Raw genomic sequence first — 18,117 nt, forward strand, 5'->3', positions numbered from 1 at the left:
AAACAGCAAAAAAAAAAAAAAAGCTAGTTTTATACCAGGATAGACAGTAATAAAAGGAAAAAAGAAAGCAAAAATGCTGGTCAATAACTTGTATTTTGGGGCATACTTTATAAGTCACCTGGCTTCTCATTTCCTGTAACTGTGCTCATTTGATGTGGTGTTTGCCAAACAAGGGGACCCATTGTCCCAGTGTGCGTGGTATTGAGGAGTTGCCTGGGACTGGAGACTTGCTGCCTAAAACAGGGATAGTACCTGGCAAACCAAGACGGTTGGTCACCGTCATTGCTCCAGAATCACAGAGATCTGGATTCAAACTCCACCTTAATTTTTTTTGTGACCCTGGGCAAAATATAACCTGTTAACTTGGAATCTTCATCTATAAAACTGGAGTAAAAATATTTGTTGCATAGAATTTTTAAAAAGGACTTACGAGGAAACCACCCAGCTCAGGTTTGACTTGGTCAACATGAGTTCTTTTTTCCTCACCAGCTTTTCCAGTAATACTATGACATAGAAGAGGCTTTGCTTTACTTATTTCATTGGTAAGAAACCTTGGGCACTTTAACTTACCCAAGGCAGCTGAGCAGTAAATGATAAAATCAGGGCTTGGGCCCTGTCTTCTGATGATACATTCAATGCTTTCTAAACTGTATACAATTCAATTTCAAGTGTCAAGGAAAATTTGGAAAGTGGCCTTTCATAGTAAGTTTTTAGCACTTTCATAAACTGTAAAGTCTAGTACTTTTTTTTTGAATATTTTTCAGCACAGTGCAGATGATATATGTTTAGGAATAGGTGCTATCATAATAATGACCCATAAAATGTAGCGTATTTATCCTTTTTGTATGTTGCTTAAATTCTAAGTGTACATAGAACTTCTTTTCATTCCCTCTTTTTGTTGGCTGGAGGAATATTGTTTTCTGGTTCCAGTGATTACAGTAATGTATTACTGAATAATGTCTGATGACTATTGGGCAGACCAAACATGTTTAAAATGCATATTTCATTTTGTATTTGAAAAATAAGTCTCAATAAATACACATTTAAGATGGAATAAAAAGTGCATTTAGGAAATGGAATAAAAAGTGCATTTGGAAAATGGACCATAAAAACATTTTCCCAGATTTTTTCTTAAAGTGTGGATATGATGCGATCGTGATACAGCACTGCAAAACATAATGGCCCCCCACTGAATTATAAATTTCCCTCAGCTGAGGGATTTCACAGAACATAAATATCAGGGCAGAGATGATGCATTTGTTTTCAAAGAAGGAGATAGTTACATAGTTACATCACCATCATGTTCCCTTCAAATTAATTTACATCTAGTTTAGTGAATGGTAGAATAAAACTGAAATACCTAACTCTCCAATGAAAAATATGAATATATTTGTTTAGAAAAATAAATGAGCCACATATGTAGAACATAAACAAAGAGGAACTCTGGATACAGTGTCTGTTTATTTTCTCTCAGTCCAGAATTGTGTTTCTATGATTGTGACTTTTAATTTAAAACAATAATAGGCTGGAGACTTGATTAAATTTGAACATTTGAAAAAGGTTGAAAGGATTTTTCTTCTTAGTGGGCTCATGCTCCGAATCATAATTGTAACATGCTGCATGGGCCTCAATGCTTTTAGTTCATTCAACCTAATCTTATTTTTTAATGTAGTTTGCCAACATTTATAGACCTCTAAAACATTTAGCAGATGGCTTTATAGATTTCTCATAGTAATATGAGCAGGCTGACTCAATGAAGATTTTGGCTTTGAACTGTTATCGTAGCTTTTTAATGTGCTTTGCAATATTTTTTTTAATATCTAATTTATTTAATTTAGGCTCTGTTTCCTATTCAGTGATCTAGACTTTATTTTAAAAATTACATGGGCAATGAACTAATTACTGTATAAGAAAGCAAATTAATCAACTTTTGTTTTTATCTAGGAGAACAGAAACAAACATCTATATAAAGCAGATAAATCCTGATGTCTTATCTTATTTCTCCATATTTTTTCTTAAGTAAATAGGATTTAAAACAATGCCTTTGATATAATACAGTTTTTCTTAAAAAACAGTACATGCATATTCTAGAATACTTGGAAGATAAATATAATCATGTATGCTTCCTCCCTATTATTATAACCATTTTGTTTATTTTTCTTTCCCTTATTTGTTGAAGGGATATTACTATTTTTTTTTACCACTCTCATTAATCAATGAAGAAGGTATTTTTTAAATTTAGTTGTAATAATGTTTTTCACTAATTTTATAATTGACATTATTCATATTGTTATATAACCTTTATTAGTATTACTTTCTAATGGCTGCATTATACTTTCTTAAGGCAGAAAGTATAGGTTTTAAACATTCCTTTACTGACAGAAATGTGGGTTGTTTCTAAATATGGATGGATCTGTCACATACTATATTTTGCTAATTTCTCGCATATAGTATGGAGAAAAAGGTTACAGATTTTTTGGAAAAAAATGGTGATGGTTTTATTTAAATCTGTCTAGCTGAGATACTTGTGAGAAACTCAAGTGCATCCATCCGGGAGATAATCTAAATATGTAGAGGACTCATATATAGGCCTGCAATGACATTGCATAAGTGGTTTCACAAGAGAAGAAATAAGGAAGAAAACCTCTAGGTTTACAGCACTCGGTCACAGTGCTCACGTCCTCAAAATCATGTTCTCTTTTTCTTCTTGCCAATTCCCCCATCAAATGTGACTCATTCATATGGTCAAATGAAAGCGATTCAACTAAACTAATATGTGCAAAGATTAAATGACTGATAACCTCACACTGCCATTTTAGTATTAGAAAAATGGAGGCTTAAGAAATTTCTGGATATGTGGAGGGGATGATTCAAACTACATAAACTATTTTTCATTTGCCTTATTGTAATATCTCATATTAAAAGGATAAATCAGACATCTATCTACCATCAGACCAATTTATAACACTATGATAGGCATAGTGCAACTATTCGTTTATAACCTTTTCACTAGACTGGAAGAAAACATGAATCCTGTAAAGACGGGGTCCATATCAAGATCTCTGACTTCCCTGCCTGCATTCTTTCCTTCCTTCCTCAGTGTTTTCAGTGTGTCCGGCCCTGCCCAGGGCTCTGAGAATTCAGTGGTGACAGATGAGTTTTCTACTTTTCTAGAGTAAATATTCCAGTGGGGAAAAGAGCTGAAATAGAGAAATAATGAATGCATGAACAAGATATTCAGATACTGGTAGAAACTATGAAGGAAATAAATAAGGTCATGTGAAGAGGAGTGATTAGGTCTGTGCTGGGCAGGAAGGGCATCATTGAGGAAGTAATGTTTGAGCACATACGTGTAATTTAAAGCCATGACCTGAGTGAGACCACTTAGAGAGAGAGCAAGGAGAGTTGATATGGAATGGCAAGTTTAGAAAATTACTCTTAAATTTTCTAATGAAGGAAACAGAAAAAGAAAGGTGGGTATTAGAAGGAGATATAAACCTAAAAAGCAGTTATTGTATCTATCTATCTATCATCTATCTATCTATCTATCTATCTATCTATCTATCATGTATCATCATCGTCTATCATCTATCATCATGATCTATCTATCATCTATCATCTATCTATTTATCTATCATCTATCATCTATCTATGTATCATCTATCTATTATCTATCATCATCTATCTCTTATTGTGGTAGGAGATATCAGAGCATTTGAAGTGCTAATAGAGATGATCCAGTAGAGAGAGAAAAAAGGATGATGCAGGATATTGAGGTTGTAATTGTAGATGAAATGTCCTTAGAAAGATCCAAGGGACTGTATCAGGGCACTGTTGGAGTGGCTGTCCTCATGTAGGAGCTTGGCCACCTCATGTGTCATCAACTCAGGAGGGAAACAGAGAAAATATGATCTTGGCAGTTTTATGTTTGAAAAATAAAGGGTTTCTCTCTGAGGGCTTCTATTTTTTCAGTGATGTGTAGGCAAGATAATCAGCAGGAATTCAGAGAAAGAGAAGTGTGCAGAGTTGTGGGTTTTAAGAGAAGAAAAGAGAAGGTATAAAAATAATCATTTTTGAGAGTGGAAGAAATAAGTTGCTATAGAAAGGAGGAGGAGGACTTGCAAATACTAAGTGCCCGTTTTGTATTTGTGGTCAAGAATTTTAGGGTGTGCCAAAATCAGTATGATATTGTATTTTTACCCAGCTTCACTGTACTTTTGTTACTCACAGAAATTTCCTCAGTATTCAGTAAAGCTTTTATGTAAAACTGTGATTTATCATTAACAATAGCAGCATGATACATTTGATAGATGGCAGTGTATATACATGCATGTAATAATACCTATCCAGCCACTGACAATGCTTAGTGCCCGTAAATAATGCTCTTTTTTTTCTGCTTGGCCCCCAGCTCCTGTCACAATCCTGCTGTCCCACTGGGATCTGAATACCATAAGTTTGGAACCAATGTTATTTTTATCATAGACTGTTGGAAGCATGAAGGGGGCATAGAAATTATGAAATTTGATGGTTCTTCTTCTTGATTACCATAACTACCTAGGGGATCTTAAAAACAAATATTTCAAGACTATAGAATTAGAAACTTAAACTAATCAATATTCTTTCCCTATTGCCAAATGAATCCAGCATTAGTGGAGGCATATGTGTTTGTAAATTTGATAATTTCCTATATCCCTAAATCAGGCCATGAAGTGATGCTTTAATAAGAAATTGGTGGGCGCCTGGGTGGCTCAGTTGGTTAAGTGACTGCCTTCAGCTCAGGTCATGATCCTGGAGTCCCTGGATCGAGTCCCGCATCGGGCTCCCTACTCAGCAGGGAGTCTGCTTCTCCCTCTGACCCTCCCCCCTCTCATGCTCTCTCTCTCATTCTCTCTCTCAAATAAATAAATAAAATCTTTAAAAAAAAAAGAAATTGGTTTAAAAAGAAAAGACCCGATTATTATAAAATGTCTTACCCCAAATAACTGAGATGCTCACATAATAGGAAATGCTTACAGTCAAGAGCACACTGCACAGTCCCAATATTCCGCGCTACCCCCTCAGATTCTTAGACTTCTACATGCAGAAATTGTGTCTAAATTCTTGGACTGTGATGTGGTGTTGTACGGTGGCCAGCTGCAACCCAGATGGCCAGTGTGTGGTGAGCCTCTGAATTTTTTCCCATTTTTATGAAATGTGTATGATGTTTTTCAGTATACTTCTGCTCTGACGTATGACGCTGTTCAAGTGATGACTGAAGCTTTCCGCAACCTACGGAAGCAGAGAATTGAAATCTCTCGAAGAGGCAATGCAGGAGATTGTCTGGCAAACCCAGCAGTCCCCTGGGGACAAGGTGTAGAAATAGAAAGGGCCCTCAAACAGGTTAGTCACTCAAAATGATTGTGAATGTGACTTAACAATGGACACTATTTTTTTCCACTATGTTTGTCTCCTTGCTGTGTTTAATGTAAAGTGAATATTATTTCCTAACTGCACAAAGGTAGGTTGAAGGGTGAAAAGAAATCTTAAAAATGTAGTTTCCTTGGGCGCCTGGGTGGCTCAGTTGTTAAGCGTCTGCCTTCGGCTCAGGTCATCATCCCAGGGTCCTGGGATAGAGCCCCTCATCAGGCTCCCTGCATCCGGCTCCCTGCTCGACGGGAAGCCTGCTTCTCCCTCTCCCCCTCCCCCGCTTGTGTTTCCTCTCTAGCCTTGCCTCTCTCTATCAAATAAATAAATAAAAAATCTTTAAAAAAATGTAGTTTCCTTAACTTGAGCCAGGTGAGAGTAATCCATACAGTTTGTATCTTTGGTTGCAGTAAATTGATAACTGTGCGGCTTTCCCATTTCCTCATTAGGTTCAGGTTGAAGGTCTCTCAGGAAATATAAAGTTTGACCAGAATGGAAAAAGAATAAACTATACAATTAACATCATGGAACTCAAAACGAATGGGCCCCGGAAGGTAAATCATTAGTAATCTAAAGGCAGTTTTCTCTCTGCGAGGAGGTGAGTTTGCTAACCCATCACCTCTTCTTCCAGAGTCCTGGAAATGTATAGTCACATAGGTAGAGTTTATCTACTTCCAGAAACAGATGTATTTTTAAGTATTTTTTCTAAACCTAATCTATTCATTTCTGGTAAGTAATACTGAAATGTAATCTTCAAATGACTGTGAATAGAACTGTTTTTGTTTTTCTTTGTTTTTTGATTGAGGTATAAGAACTTTAATGAGAAGAAAAAGAAACTATCACGGACAGTTTATGGTTCAGAAGACAAAGCATAGCTGGTGCACATATACATTGTTTTAATTCAGTACCTTGCTTTTAACTGTTATGGATAAAATTCCATTGCTTGGATTTATTTCTATTTCTATATGATCACTCCCAAACAAATTACCCTGGAAAAATATGAAGAGTGAACATGAAGAGATAAGCCATTTTTAAGAATTGCTTTTGTTTCATTGTTTTTATAATCTCTATTTCTATTAGAGTTGCAAAAACAAAAGACATATCTTTGTTTAGAAGAAACCTAGTTAATGTAGATAAAATTTTTGATTCATACATGAGTTTGAAATAATTCAATGCTTGGCTAATAGAAAGATCATTTATCCATGTGCCTATTTCTGTAACCTTTTTCAGATTGGATACTGGAGTGAAGTGGACAAAATGGTTGTTACCCTTACTGAGCTCCCTTCTGGAAACGATACCTCTGGGCTCGAGAATAAGACTGTTGTTGTCACTACAATTTTGGTAATTAGCTACAAATGTCTGTGCTTTCCTGAAGTTTTTCTTATGAAAAATATCTGTCAACTAGAATTGCTGTTTGTATTTTTGGATAATAAGTAATATAGTGTTGCTTTGGCACTGTTTTAATCATGTATAGCATATTTACTCTGTCAAAAGGACCACACAAGCATGAGCTAAAGCATTCAAAATATTTCCTATCCTCTTCAATACTGAGATTTAGTTTGACAGAAAATTCATATGCTGGTGCGTCCACAAATGTGAACAACTGGGGAAGGTCTGGAAGAGCATTCCTTGTATTTACTCATGTGCTTTACCTTTCACTTCCCATATGATTCTGGGTACCATCTGTCTTTGCATTTATTAATAATGTTGGCAACGTCTCTTTATAAGATGAACTCCTTAAAGATAAGGAAAATTTCACTTCTTTTTAGCCCCCAATCTCAACACAGTCATTGGCACATAGCCAGCACTGAATGAATGAGACAAAATTGAACTGAAGCTTGATCATCTAGGCTCTGGAGAAATGGAAGGTAGATGTAGATCATCGTGACAAGCTGTTGGTGAAATGAGATGGAGAAAATAGGGTTCACTAATAGTGATTTTGCAACAAAAAATTTGTATTTTATTTTACTAAGCACTGATAGAGTAAAATTGTGGGATTCATTATTCTAATGATATTGAGAAGAAAAAAAATAGATAGGTTAATAAGGGATTTGGGTAAAAACATTGGTCGGCTTTTGGAAATATCTTAATAAGTGTAAGCTCCGACACGTGAGGGCTTTTGCCTTAATCATGCCATTGAGAGGGATTGTCTCACCAAACTCTCAAATATGCTTGATGACACTTTCCAGGAGAGAATTTTGGGCTATGTTGAAACAGGTGGAAGCTACTCTCCCTCCTTGTAATATTATTCTGGGATATTATATCTCACAGATGAAGCGAGACATGAAATCTGAGAGGGTAGCATCAACACATCACCATGGCAATGACTCTTTAGTCTGTCCATTACTGACTATGAACCTGATTTCCACATGAACCTTATCCTTGAAGGAGCAATACACAGGGTTTTGGGTGAATGCTGATTCTTGAGTTTGGCATAACCTTAACCTAGAAGAGGAGTGTGGTGGGTCCGGAGTTGAATAAAACAGATGTTGAGCAGCATTATTTCTACCTAAGCTCTAGGAGTTAACAAACATGACAAGGGGACATGCCAACAGTTTGTGCTTTTGAGTTTCTTATTTGCTTTGGTATGGCTAGATACAAGCTATATTAATGAAATATAATGCTAGACATCTGAAGACCTTTTTTTTTTTTTTCAAAAGTATTATGCCTAATTTTTTTTTCCTGTTGATATTTTCTACCATTCATATTCTACAATTTCTCTGGCTAACAGGTAATAATTAAACCAGAAGACTTCATTCAGTGAGAGTAGTTAACAGCTATTTTTTAAATCAATGAAAGCACTGTCTTTCCATATAGGAATCTCCGTATGTTATGATGAAGAAAAATCACGAAATGCTTGAAGGCAATGAGCGTTATGAGGGCTACTGTGTTGACTTGGCTGCAGAAATCGCCAAACATTGTGGGTTCAAGTACAAGTTGACAATTGTTGGGGATGGCAAGTATGGGGCCAGGGATGCTGACACGAAAATTTGGAATGGGATGGTTGGAGAACTTGTATACGGGGTAAGTATAGCTCTTCTCCCAAATAAAGTCATTCAGCTTGAACTCTTGTTGACAGAATGCCCCCTTCCCTGCCAAGTACCTCTATCTGAGGTTGTTGGTTTCCCACATTACTGAAGAACACTATCTTATTTCCTTGTGAACATCTGAAAATTGAGGATAAAGTCAGAAGCAAACATGCACACTAAATGAGACAGACATTCTATCTGTCTTGAAGCATACGAACCATATGCATTGTTCAAAGGCACCAAAGGCATAGATTCAGTGTAGAGAGGTAATTATCATAATCAAGTCAGATGGGTATACTGTGTATTTATAAAAAGGAGGGATATTTGGGGAACAAATTGTTTTTTTGTTTATTCTCTACTGGAACCCCGCAAGGGAAATAATTACTGACATTTCCCTGATTTCCTTTTCTTCCCTTTTGATCCAGTAATGTAACCATGATTCCTTTCTGACCATGACTCCAGGTACTATTACTTTCATTTGTTTCCCTTACAGAAAGCTGACATTGCAATTGCTCCATTAACTATTACCCTTGTGAGAGAAGAGGTGATTGACTTCTCAAAGCCCTTTATGAGCCTCGGGATATCTATCATGATCAAGAAGCCTCAGAAGTCCAAACCAGGAGTGTTTTCATTTCTTGATCCTTTAGCCTATGAGATCTGGATGTGCATTGTTTTTGCCTACATTGGGGTCAGTGTAGTTTTATTCCTGGTCAGCAGATTTAGCCCCTACGAGTGGCACACTGAGGAGTTTGAAGATGGAAGAGAAACACAAAGTAGTGAATCAACTAATGAATTTGGGATTTTTAATAGTCTCTGGTTTTCCTTGGGTGCCTTTATGCAGCAAGGATGCGATATTTCGCCAAGGTTGGTTACTCACCTGCTTCAACTTTGTGCATTTTAGGTCTCAAGTGGATATTCGTGGTGTTTATGAATTCACTATAAAGAAGTAAACAGCTGCCGACTACCTGTCTAAGCAGTCTAAGACTCTTCAGGACAGACTCTTACCATCGGCATAAGTCTGTGAAATACTTGAGCAATGTTCTTTGAATGTTGGTCATGTATTTCCTGGTGAAATTATACACACCATGGAGAGGCTATAAAATGCATAAGGTTCCTATCATTCCATGCCTTCTTGGAGGGGTACCGTGTTTTTGCTGCATATTCTCATTTTACAGTCATCTGTGTGTTGATCCACAGACCTGTATATGGGAAAGTGGGCAACATTACTTATTAACTACAAAAGCAACAACTTGTTTACAAAACTTCATTGGCACACATCCCATCTCTTTTATTTTCCCATTATTAGCTCATGCAGATGGTATAAGAGAGATATAAAATTCTTTTAAAGGTTAAGTTCCTGAATTAAAGGGAATGTACGATAAGATATTTTCCAAGTATTTAGAAATACATGAGTAATAATGATGACTGACTCACTGCAGCTTGTGCTATATTCAGTAGTAATACACACACATAATGGAATACATTTCTGCACCTCTAGTCTCATTATGATATATTAGGTACTGCACTAGAATGCCTAAATATAATGAATATCTCACAAAATACATTTTGCCTTTGTTCATGTTACACACATGAATAGAAAGGTTAGCCATATCTGGCTCTTTGGAAGAATAAACCATGCTTTTTCTAGTGTGACTCTTTCACATTTGAAGCCTAAATTATGGTCTACTGGCACATTTTAGTCTAGGTTTGATTACTTTCCTTTGATCTATGGGATATCTTAATAACTAGTAAAGGGGATGATTTTTCTAACACTATTTCATTATATTGTGTTTCTGAGCACTTTGGAGATAACTGATTAATTTCAAAAAACTATATGAGAAAATCAAAAGTTTGTATCTTTTGGAGTCTTTTTTTGATTACTCCACCCAGGGAGATAAATTAAATATATCATGTATGCAGAAATTATTAATGACTTACTTACTTCTCTGTTAGTAGGACACATTGTTATGAATTATTTGGACCTAAACAGTCTTAATTCCCTAAAATTCCCTGTGACTTCTTTATGGAGCTGCACTGAATTAGAAATATGCCAATGGTATTTGCATGGCATATATGTATAGTAATTTTAATATATAGCATAGAAAAATATAGAAATATAGAATAATGCTACATATAATAATATACATAAATATGATGACTTCCCACAAAATATATGATTCATAGTTTTATCTCTATATTTAGTTTATCCGATTTAAGTTAAAGACATAAAGAGAAGTTTCTAATAATGAGGGAGAAAATACTAAACAAATGGGGATCTCAGAGAATATTCTGGTCCATAAATAACAATAAAATTATTCATCTTTGGTAAGAAGGCTACTGAAGTATAATGCTACTTTAATCCTGAGATAAAACGCAATTATCCTAGGGTAACATAAACTGTGTTCTGCCTTTTGATTAAGTAAAGAGGAGCATATGAGGTTCATTATAAAGTAGGATATATTGATCTGGGTTCCTGTAGATGGATCCTTAGATTTGTTTGCCTTACTCTTCATGCATCATGGCTCTGAAGTTAGTGGTTTTGGTGTCCAGTGCTTGTCAAGGAACAGAAAACATATTTATAGGGGCTGGAGCACAGAGCACATTTAACAGTATCTGTGTTACTCCAGGGTCCACCAAGACAAGCAGACAACTTCTAATTTTCAACAAGCCCGTTTAATAAAATATGGCCTTTTTTTCTGTGCTCTCGATTTCATTCATGAGTCATGACTTACTACAATTGCACATATAATCATTTTTATTTCCTGGTAAGATAGATTTTTTTTAAAATTTTATTTTATTATGTTATGTTGGCCACCATACAATAGATTTAAGATAGTATATTTTTCCTTGTTATCAACTGATTTAGTTTTTGCTACAGAATATATATGAGCAAAATTTGCTTTGCTAAAAAAATTTAAGTGTACATATCTTTCATTCTATATGTGCACCTAAATATTGAACATAATGAATAATATTGGCAAATTTAATGATTTTTTAAAACAAACCAAACTATCTTTTTTTACAATGCAATGATGGTTACTCCAGTTTAGAAAAGAATAGAGGGGCGCCTGGGTGGCTCAGTTGGTTAAGCGACTGCCTTCGGCTCAGGTCATGATCCTGGAGTCCTGGGATCGAGTCCTGCATCGGGCTCCCTGCTCGGCAGGGAGTCTGCTTCTCCCTCTGGCCCTCCCCCCTCTCATGTGCTCTCTCTCATTCTCTCTCTCTCAAATAAATAAATAAAATCTTAAAAAAAAAAGAAAAGAATAGAGAAGCATAGTATCTAATAATAATGATGCTGATGATGATGCAAAAATGCACAGATCACTTTGAGATACTCTTTAAATTTTTTGAAAGATATTTATCACCTATTTTCAAGTAAAACATGGTATGGAACTATATTATTAATATTAATAGAACATTTAAATTTTAATCAGGATTGATTTATTGAACTGAATTGGTCATTTTCCTGAAATTAAGTTTAGAATATGTTACCTATAGTTTTCTGAAGCCTGGAACCACAGAAATTGTGAGAGCAAAATGCTGTCCTGCTTGCCTCTCTTTTTTCCCAATATCTCAAAAGGATTCCAATAAATAAAAATGCCATTCTTAAAACAATTATTTAATATAGACTTAAAAGAAATGGTAAAATAAAAAAAATAAATGGTAGCATATCTGTGTTTATTTGATCCTTTAGTGCAGATTCAGAGAGATGAAGGTTTGTTTTTAAGTAGAGAAACCATTTTTGTCTGTCTCCCTAAGACATAAATTGAATTTGCCCCTGCATAAAGTTTCTCAGGAACTCTTTCAGAAACATTAATTGATCCTTTGAAAACACTTACAAATGGATGATAAGTTGCTCAAGAATTTTCTGTTTTGAATGATGTATAAGTTCAATAATTTTTTTGAGGTATCTTGTGAAACTTTAAGTAAATTGGCATATTTAAGCTCATTAAATCTGTCTTAAGCACTGGAATAGAGCATAACTTATGTCTAACTTGTGTTTATTTTACAAATGGAACAGAATTAGTTATAAAAACAATTCTGAAATACATTGCCAATTACCATGCAGTTTATAGTGTCAAAGCAATTATTAAGAAATCAGTTTTGTTTTAAGGAATTTGAGCTGCCCTCTTAAATATGAGGTACATGCCCTTTAATTATAACTTCTATTGTTATGGAATAGTGAACATTTTGAGAGTGGCTGTGTCTACACAAGAGGTTTCTTAAATTCAAAATGTATTTAATACCCTTCGCATGAGAGAGAAGTTAACTTTTTTCCATCCTGTCATATTTATTTAATTCTTTGCAATCTCTCAGAGACTGTGATAAAGGCTCTTAGTTATATATTTTTTTCATTGCTTGCTCACTCTTGCTCTTTCTCTTTTAGCAATAGATGTTTGTAAAAATCTTTACTTTTAAATAAGCTTCCCCACTTATTTTTGACTGCTAGAATAATTTATTCTACAAAGGTGTGTTTCTTACTGTTAAATGTCAGGAGGTCTGTTTTAAGCCATAAATTACCAAACATTTGTAATTTAATATTTTAGAAATGTTACCTCTTCACTGTAGCAAGTTTAATTGTTAGACATAGCAATTATGAACCCAAAATGTTATTTTATTGGATTGTTAATATTATTTAAATCCCTTTATACATAGAATCTCGCCAGATCTTTCAAAATAATATGCTATGTATCTATTTCCATATCTACGTATCTATATTTGTCTCTCTAGTAAAGTAAAGTAAATTATTAGGGATCTATTAAGCTTTTAAAAGTATTTTGCATATGAATTTATGGTCAAAGAAATATTATTATTTTATTATATTGCAAATTAGGAATCTGTATCTTGGCAAACGTTTAAATGTCTAATTTTGTTTTCCCTGAGTTGTCTTTTTTCTTAAGCAGGAAGCACAGAGGAACAGGGTGAAACAGTCCATGCCAGGAAGCCTCAGATTTTTATTCATTAAGAATTATATTTTGTGTCATCCCTTTGTTTGTTGTATCATTTTTCCCCCATTTTCTATCCTGCTCTGCACCTAAAACCTATGTTTTTTGCACACACAAAAACCCAGTGAAATTTTGGACCTTTTTGAGAGTTTTGGAACTTCATTGGCTGAATTAAAGAGAGGGTTTCTTCAGTTTAGAACTTCATTTATGGTGCACATTCTTTTATTTTTAATATTTGATTTTGTTTGTCAACATTATTGTGAGTTTTACAAGTGATGTTGAATTCTCTTGTTCATGTTTACTCATGTCATGAGTGGATAGTAGGATGGGATTGGCTGGATTATTTGCACATTTCTTGAAATTGCTTCATTATGAGATTTCATACCATAGATGATTTAAGCATTATAATTATGAAAGAATGAGGAATCTGAAGTTTGGTCTCTGGGTAGCTCATTAAATCTAGCTAATCTGTACTCCTTACCCAGAATGCTTAATAATTTCCAGTTTTATTAACTAGCAGATATATTAAAAAGTATAAAGTTAAATATTCACATATAAGTCAATATTTGCATAATATTGCTAACTTGTTTTTTTTTTTAATTAGGTCATTCATTTCACTTTACAAATCCATTTCATACTTGTTATTAGATCCCTCTCTGGGCGCATTGTTGGAGGTGTGTGGTGGTTCTTTACCCTGATCATAATCTCCTCCTACACGGCTAACTTAGCTGCCTTCCTGACTGTAGAGAGGATGGTGTCTCCCATCGAAAGTGCTGAGGATCTTTCTAAGCAAACAGAAATTGCTTATGGAACATTAGACTCTGGATCCACTAAAGAATTTTTCAGGGTAAGAGATTCCGCTTTGTTCACTTCTGATTTTGATCTTAAAATTTAACCATTTTAAATTTTGTCCTCCCTCCCTCCCTCCCTCCTGTGCTCTACATAAAGTTACTATGTGATAATACCCCCCAGCTCTGTCTCTAACTCTATTTCTGTTCTTGACCTTGTCTCTATACCCCTCCCTTCTTCATCCCTATCCTTAATTCCATCTCTGTATATTTTGTCATGCCTAATTCCCTAGGAGAAAAACACAACATTACAATAGAATTATAGTTTTATAAAGATTGATTGTCCTTTTGGAACAAAATTGAAGCAAAGTATAGTTAAGTTTAGATTGTTATTATTTTTGAAACAAAAGTTTTTTTTTTTTAATTTAAGTAAGCATGACTGTCATATATTTTACATAGTTTACTATTGAAAGCTTAAAAATAATTAAAAAAAAAGAAACTCACTTCCAAATCAGTTATGTTAATTCTGTGTCAGGAGACAGATTATATAAATGTGTGAAAATTCTGAATTTTTTTCAAACCCTCCAAGAAAAGGCTAACAAAGGTCTAAATAGGTAGCATAATTATAGTGTGTCTATTAAATATATTTTACTTTTCAAAAAAATTGTGACCATATGGTATTTGTTTATAGGACAAGCCCAATAACCTGATGTCGGTATAATTTTCTTTCATTATACTATTTTCTCTAAATAAGAACTCATTCTATTGAAATGTTTAATATAGCTGATAAACTTAGGTTTTAAGCCAATATATATAATATATGATGATCTCTGATAATCCCACTAAATCTTTGAATGTATCTGAATTTGCTTGAGTGAAATCTAGGCCAGATTAGGATTATCCAGAATTAGGATTAGGACCCGTTGAAATAGTAGAGTATAATTTGAAGACTGTTTCATCTACATTGCCTCTGGTATTTTTTTCTAACTAACTTCATTTGAGCTGAAATGTGACAGGAGAACAAGGGGGGTTGCAGACCACAGCTGATAATAGATAATAATCTGGATATGTGTAGGGAGGGCAGGACCTTGATGCTTTCTTTAAGCACTGCAGTTTAAGCGCAGAAGTGTGGTCAATCTATCAGCAGCTACTTTGACTTTAATGCATTTCTATGTATGAATGTTATAATACAGATTTGCTACTAATAACAATTTGCTTTCATTTATGAACATATATGTAATATGTATATAAACACTTTTTCTGTAGCACAGTGTTCTCGCTTGATCATAACAATGGATCTATTAAAATAAATTAGAATATTGCATGGTTCTTAATTAGAAGTGTATCTTGAAGCAGTTTTTATTATTTGTATCCCAGTAGGACTTGTATTTATTTTATTTATATATATTTATTCATATTCTTCCTCTTGAAGTGAATGAAATATGTGAATGAATAAGTACTTGCTATATCATGGCTTACTTAGTGCTACTTAATGTTGATTAAAATAATCTTAATTATTTCCGGATACTGCCTTACAGATTAGTATACGTATGTTGAGAGTTACTGTCCCTAGCTTGTTTGCACAATAGTAGTACCAAGTACTCTCAACAACTGTACATTCACATTTCCAGAGCTTTGCAGTATACCTTAACTCAATCAATCATAGAAACATATGTGTAATAATCAAGATGCCAAGATTTTGTGATCGGTATACTCAAGTTCCCTAGTAGACAAGATAAGAAGGCTAGATGACTCTGGGAAAAGAATGCTGTTACTCTTGTGTTTCAGTGCACTAACTCCATGAAGACCATGGTTCCAATATGCAGTATATTCGTGTATATGTATATACACTTGACAACATAATTTGTGGTGTGTCATTTGCCAATATAAGATTGTGGAGCTTACCCTTCCTAGAGTAATAGGGAAGTGATACTGAGTAATTAGGCAAACTGATAATTTTTATTAGCATAGCTTTCCCAAGCAGTTTCTTATGCATTATCTCTTTGCTTATTTATTTATTTAGTGTATAATTAACATACAGTGTTATATTAGTTTCAGGTGTACAATAAAATGATTCAACAAGTCTATACATTACTCAGCGCTCAGTACTCTTTGCTTATTTATTAAAGTATAAATAACATACAATGTTACATTAGTTTCAGGTTACAATAAAATGATTCAACAGTTCCATACCTTAATCAGTACATTAAGTGTACTCTTAATCCCCTTTATCTACTTTACCGATCTCTGCCCCACCCCCACAACCACCAGCTTGTTCTCTGTATTTAAGAGTCTGGGTTTTTTTGTTTGTTTGCTCGTTTGTTTTGTTTCTTAAATTCGAAATATGAGTGGATTCATATAGTATTTGTCTTTCTCTGTCTGACTTATTCCACTTAGCATTATTCCCTCTCAGTCCATCTATAGGGTTGCAAATGGCATATACCATGGCGTGTATATACCGCATCTTCTTTATCCCATTATCTTTTTGAATCTCACAATACTTATGCCTGATAATCAAGGCAATGATTTTTGTTTGCATACCATGCATTATTAAGCTAAAGCTCAGATAATTTTGTGAACTTGACCAAATTCAGGCAGCTAGGAAGTGTGCTGAGGCCTTTTACCCCTGTAGGGTTCTTTCGATACCCCATTTTTACTTGCAGATAAAAGTCTCTGGATTTATTTTGCTGTGCCCATGCTCAGTTTGAGTTACACCCATGTTTGCCTGTGTGGCATTAGAGAATTATAATGGTAGAAACTCATGCTTCCTTTCAGCATACCTTCAAAAGGAACTGTCGGTGAATCAACTTTGGTTAGGTTTCAGTGCATACAGCACTGTAGTCAGCTTCTCCATATCTAGAGAAAGAAGAGCATGGCCTCAAAAGTACTTAAGAGCCACACTATTTACTCTATTAATATTGATTCCCAGTAAAGGGAAGCTACTAACATCACCACATCAACAGCACACATCACCATCACCAGAGTGAACAGGAGCTTGTCATGCTAATTTTTCCATCGACATATATGACATGGTTGTAATTTGAGAAATTATGTATACAAAAGGTTTGTTTCTAAAAGTTGGATAAAATAAATAAAAAGGTGCTGCTTAATCATGAGTAATTTTGAATAATTTTGATAACCATATTAATGTTTGATAATTGGATGCCATGATGATAATAAGTGAGGACAACCTTATTTTTGCTTTTGACTCCCAAAAATATTTTCTGGATTGCTGTGGTTTTCCAGCTGTATTCATCATGCCTCATACCTTTTCACATAAAGTTTACTGCAATAGCATATGGAGATTGAATAAGAGCTTCCCCTTCCAAAAAAAGAATTTCTCTTTAGAATGTTATTTAAAATGTAATGGATAAGGCGAAGTTAACTCATAGACATCATAAAAGCAAAATATAATTGATTTTCACTAGCATTCTTTCCCTTAAGCCCTTGGGTATATTATAGTTTGTCTATTAGCTGTAGTCTGGTTGAATTTCTAAGCTTCTGGTGGAAAATGTTACATGGGAAATTCTCCTTGCTTCTATTCCTAAAATTGACATTCACCACACATCTTGGGTCATCCTCTCTCAACTGTCCTTTAGCTCTAGGCATGCTTGGGGCTTCTGTAGGTGGATTCAGGACAGACTGAAAGCTGGCAGACTCATGGCGCCCAGTCTGTCAGGAAAGGGAATATAGATGGAGTGGGCTGAAGATAGTCTGAAGACATGTTTTGTACTCTTTGTTCCCTGGCCATCTGTTGTGCTTACTTCCAACCTAAGAAAGCTAATTCCATGTGGAAGAAAAATATTTACCATTTTTACCATTTGCTAATATTTAAAGTTCTAAAGGTTATCTTATGTTTCCTAATATAGCTCAATTTGGCTTCATTGAAAACTTTTTCCTATTACACTGCTTATGACTAGGGATTTTATTATTTATATTACTAAAATTTTT

At 34.6% G+C, this 18,117-nt stretch overlaps 1 protein-coding gene across 3 annotated transcripts in view; it reads left to right on the forward strand.

Annotated features, from left to right (window-relative positions):
* Positions 1–18,117, forward strand: part of GRIA2 (glutamate ionotropic receptor AMPA type subunit 2) — a 140,014-nt gene that overhangs the window by 93,693 nt on the left and 28,204 nt on the right. For all 3 annotated transcript variants that reach the window (XM_045879367.2, XM_045879368.2, XM_045879369.1), the window contains exons 7-12: positions 5,212–5,379; positions 5,853–5,957; positions 6,634–6,744; positions 8,221–8,427; positions 8,926–9,296; positions 14,027–14,225. In XM_045879367.2, coding sequence (XP_045735323.1) covers positions 5,212–5,379; positions 5,853–5,957; positions 6,634–6,744; positions 8,221–8,427; positions 8,926–9,296; positions 14,027–14,225 — 1,161 coding nt within the window. The remainder of the gene's footprint in view (positions 1–5,211; positions 5,380–5,852; positions 5,958–6,633; positions 6,745–8,220; positions 8,428–8,925; positions 9,297–14,026; positions 14,226–18,117) is intronic.

This window comes from Mirounga angustirostris, unplaced genomic scaffold, assembly GCF_029215605.1.
Source record: "Mirounga angustirostris isolate CCGP_5_RB_7025 unplaced genomic scaffold, mMirAng1.0.hap1 SCAF_2, whole genome shotgun sequence".
Lineage (NCBI taxonomy): Eukaryota > Metazoa > Chordata > Mammalia > Carnivora > Phocidae > Mirounga > Mirounga angustirostris.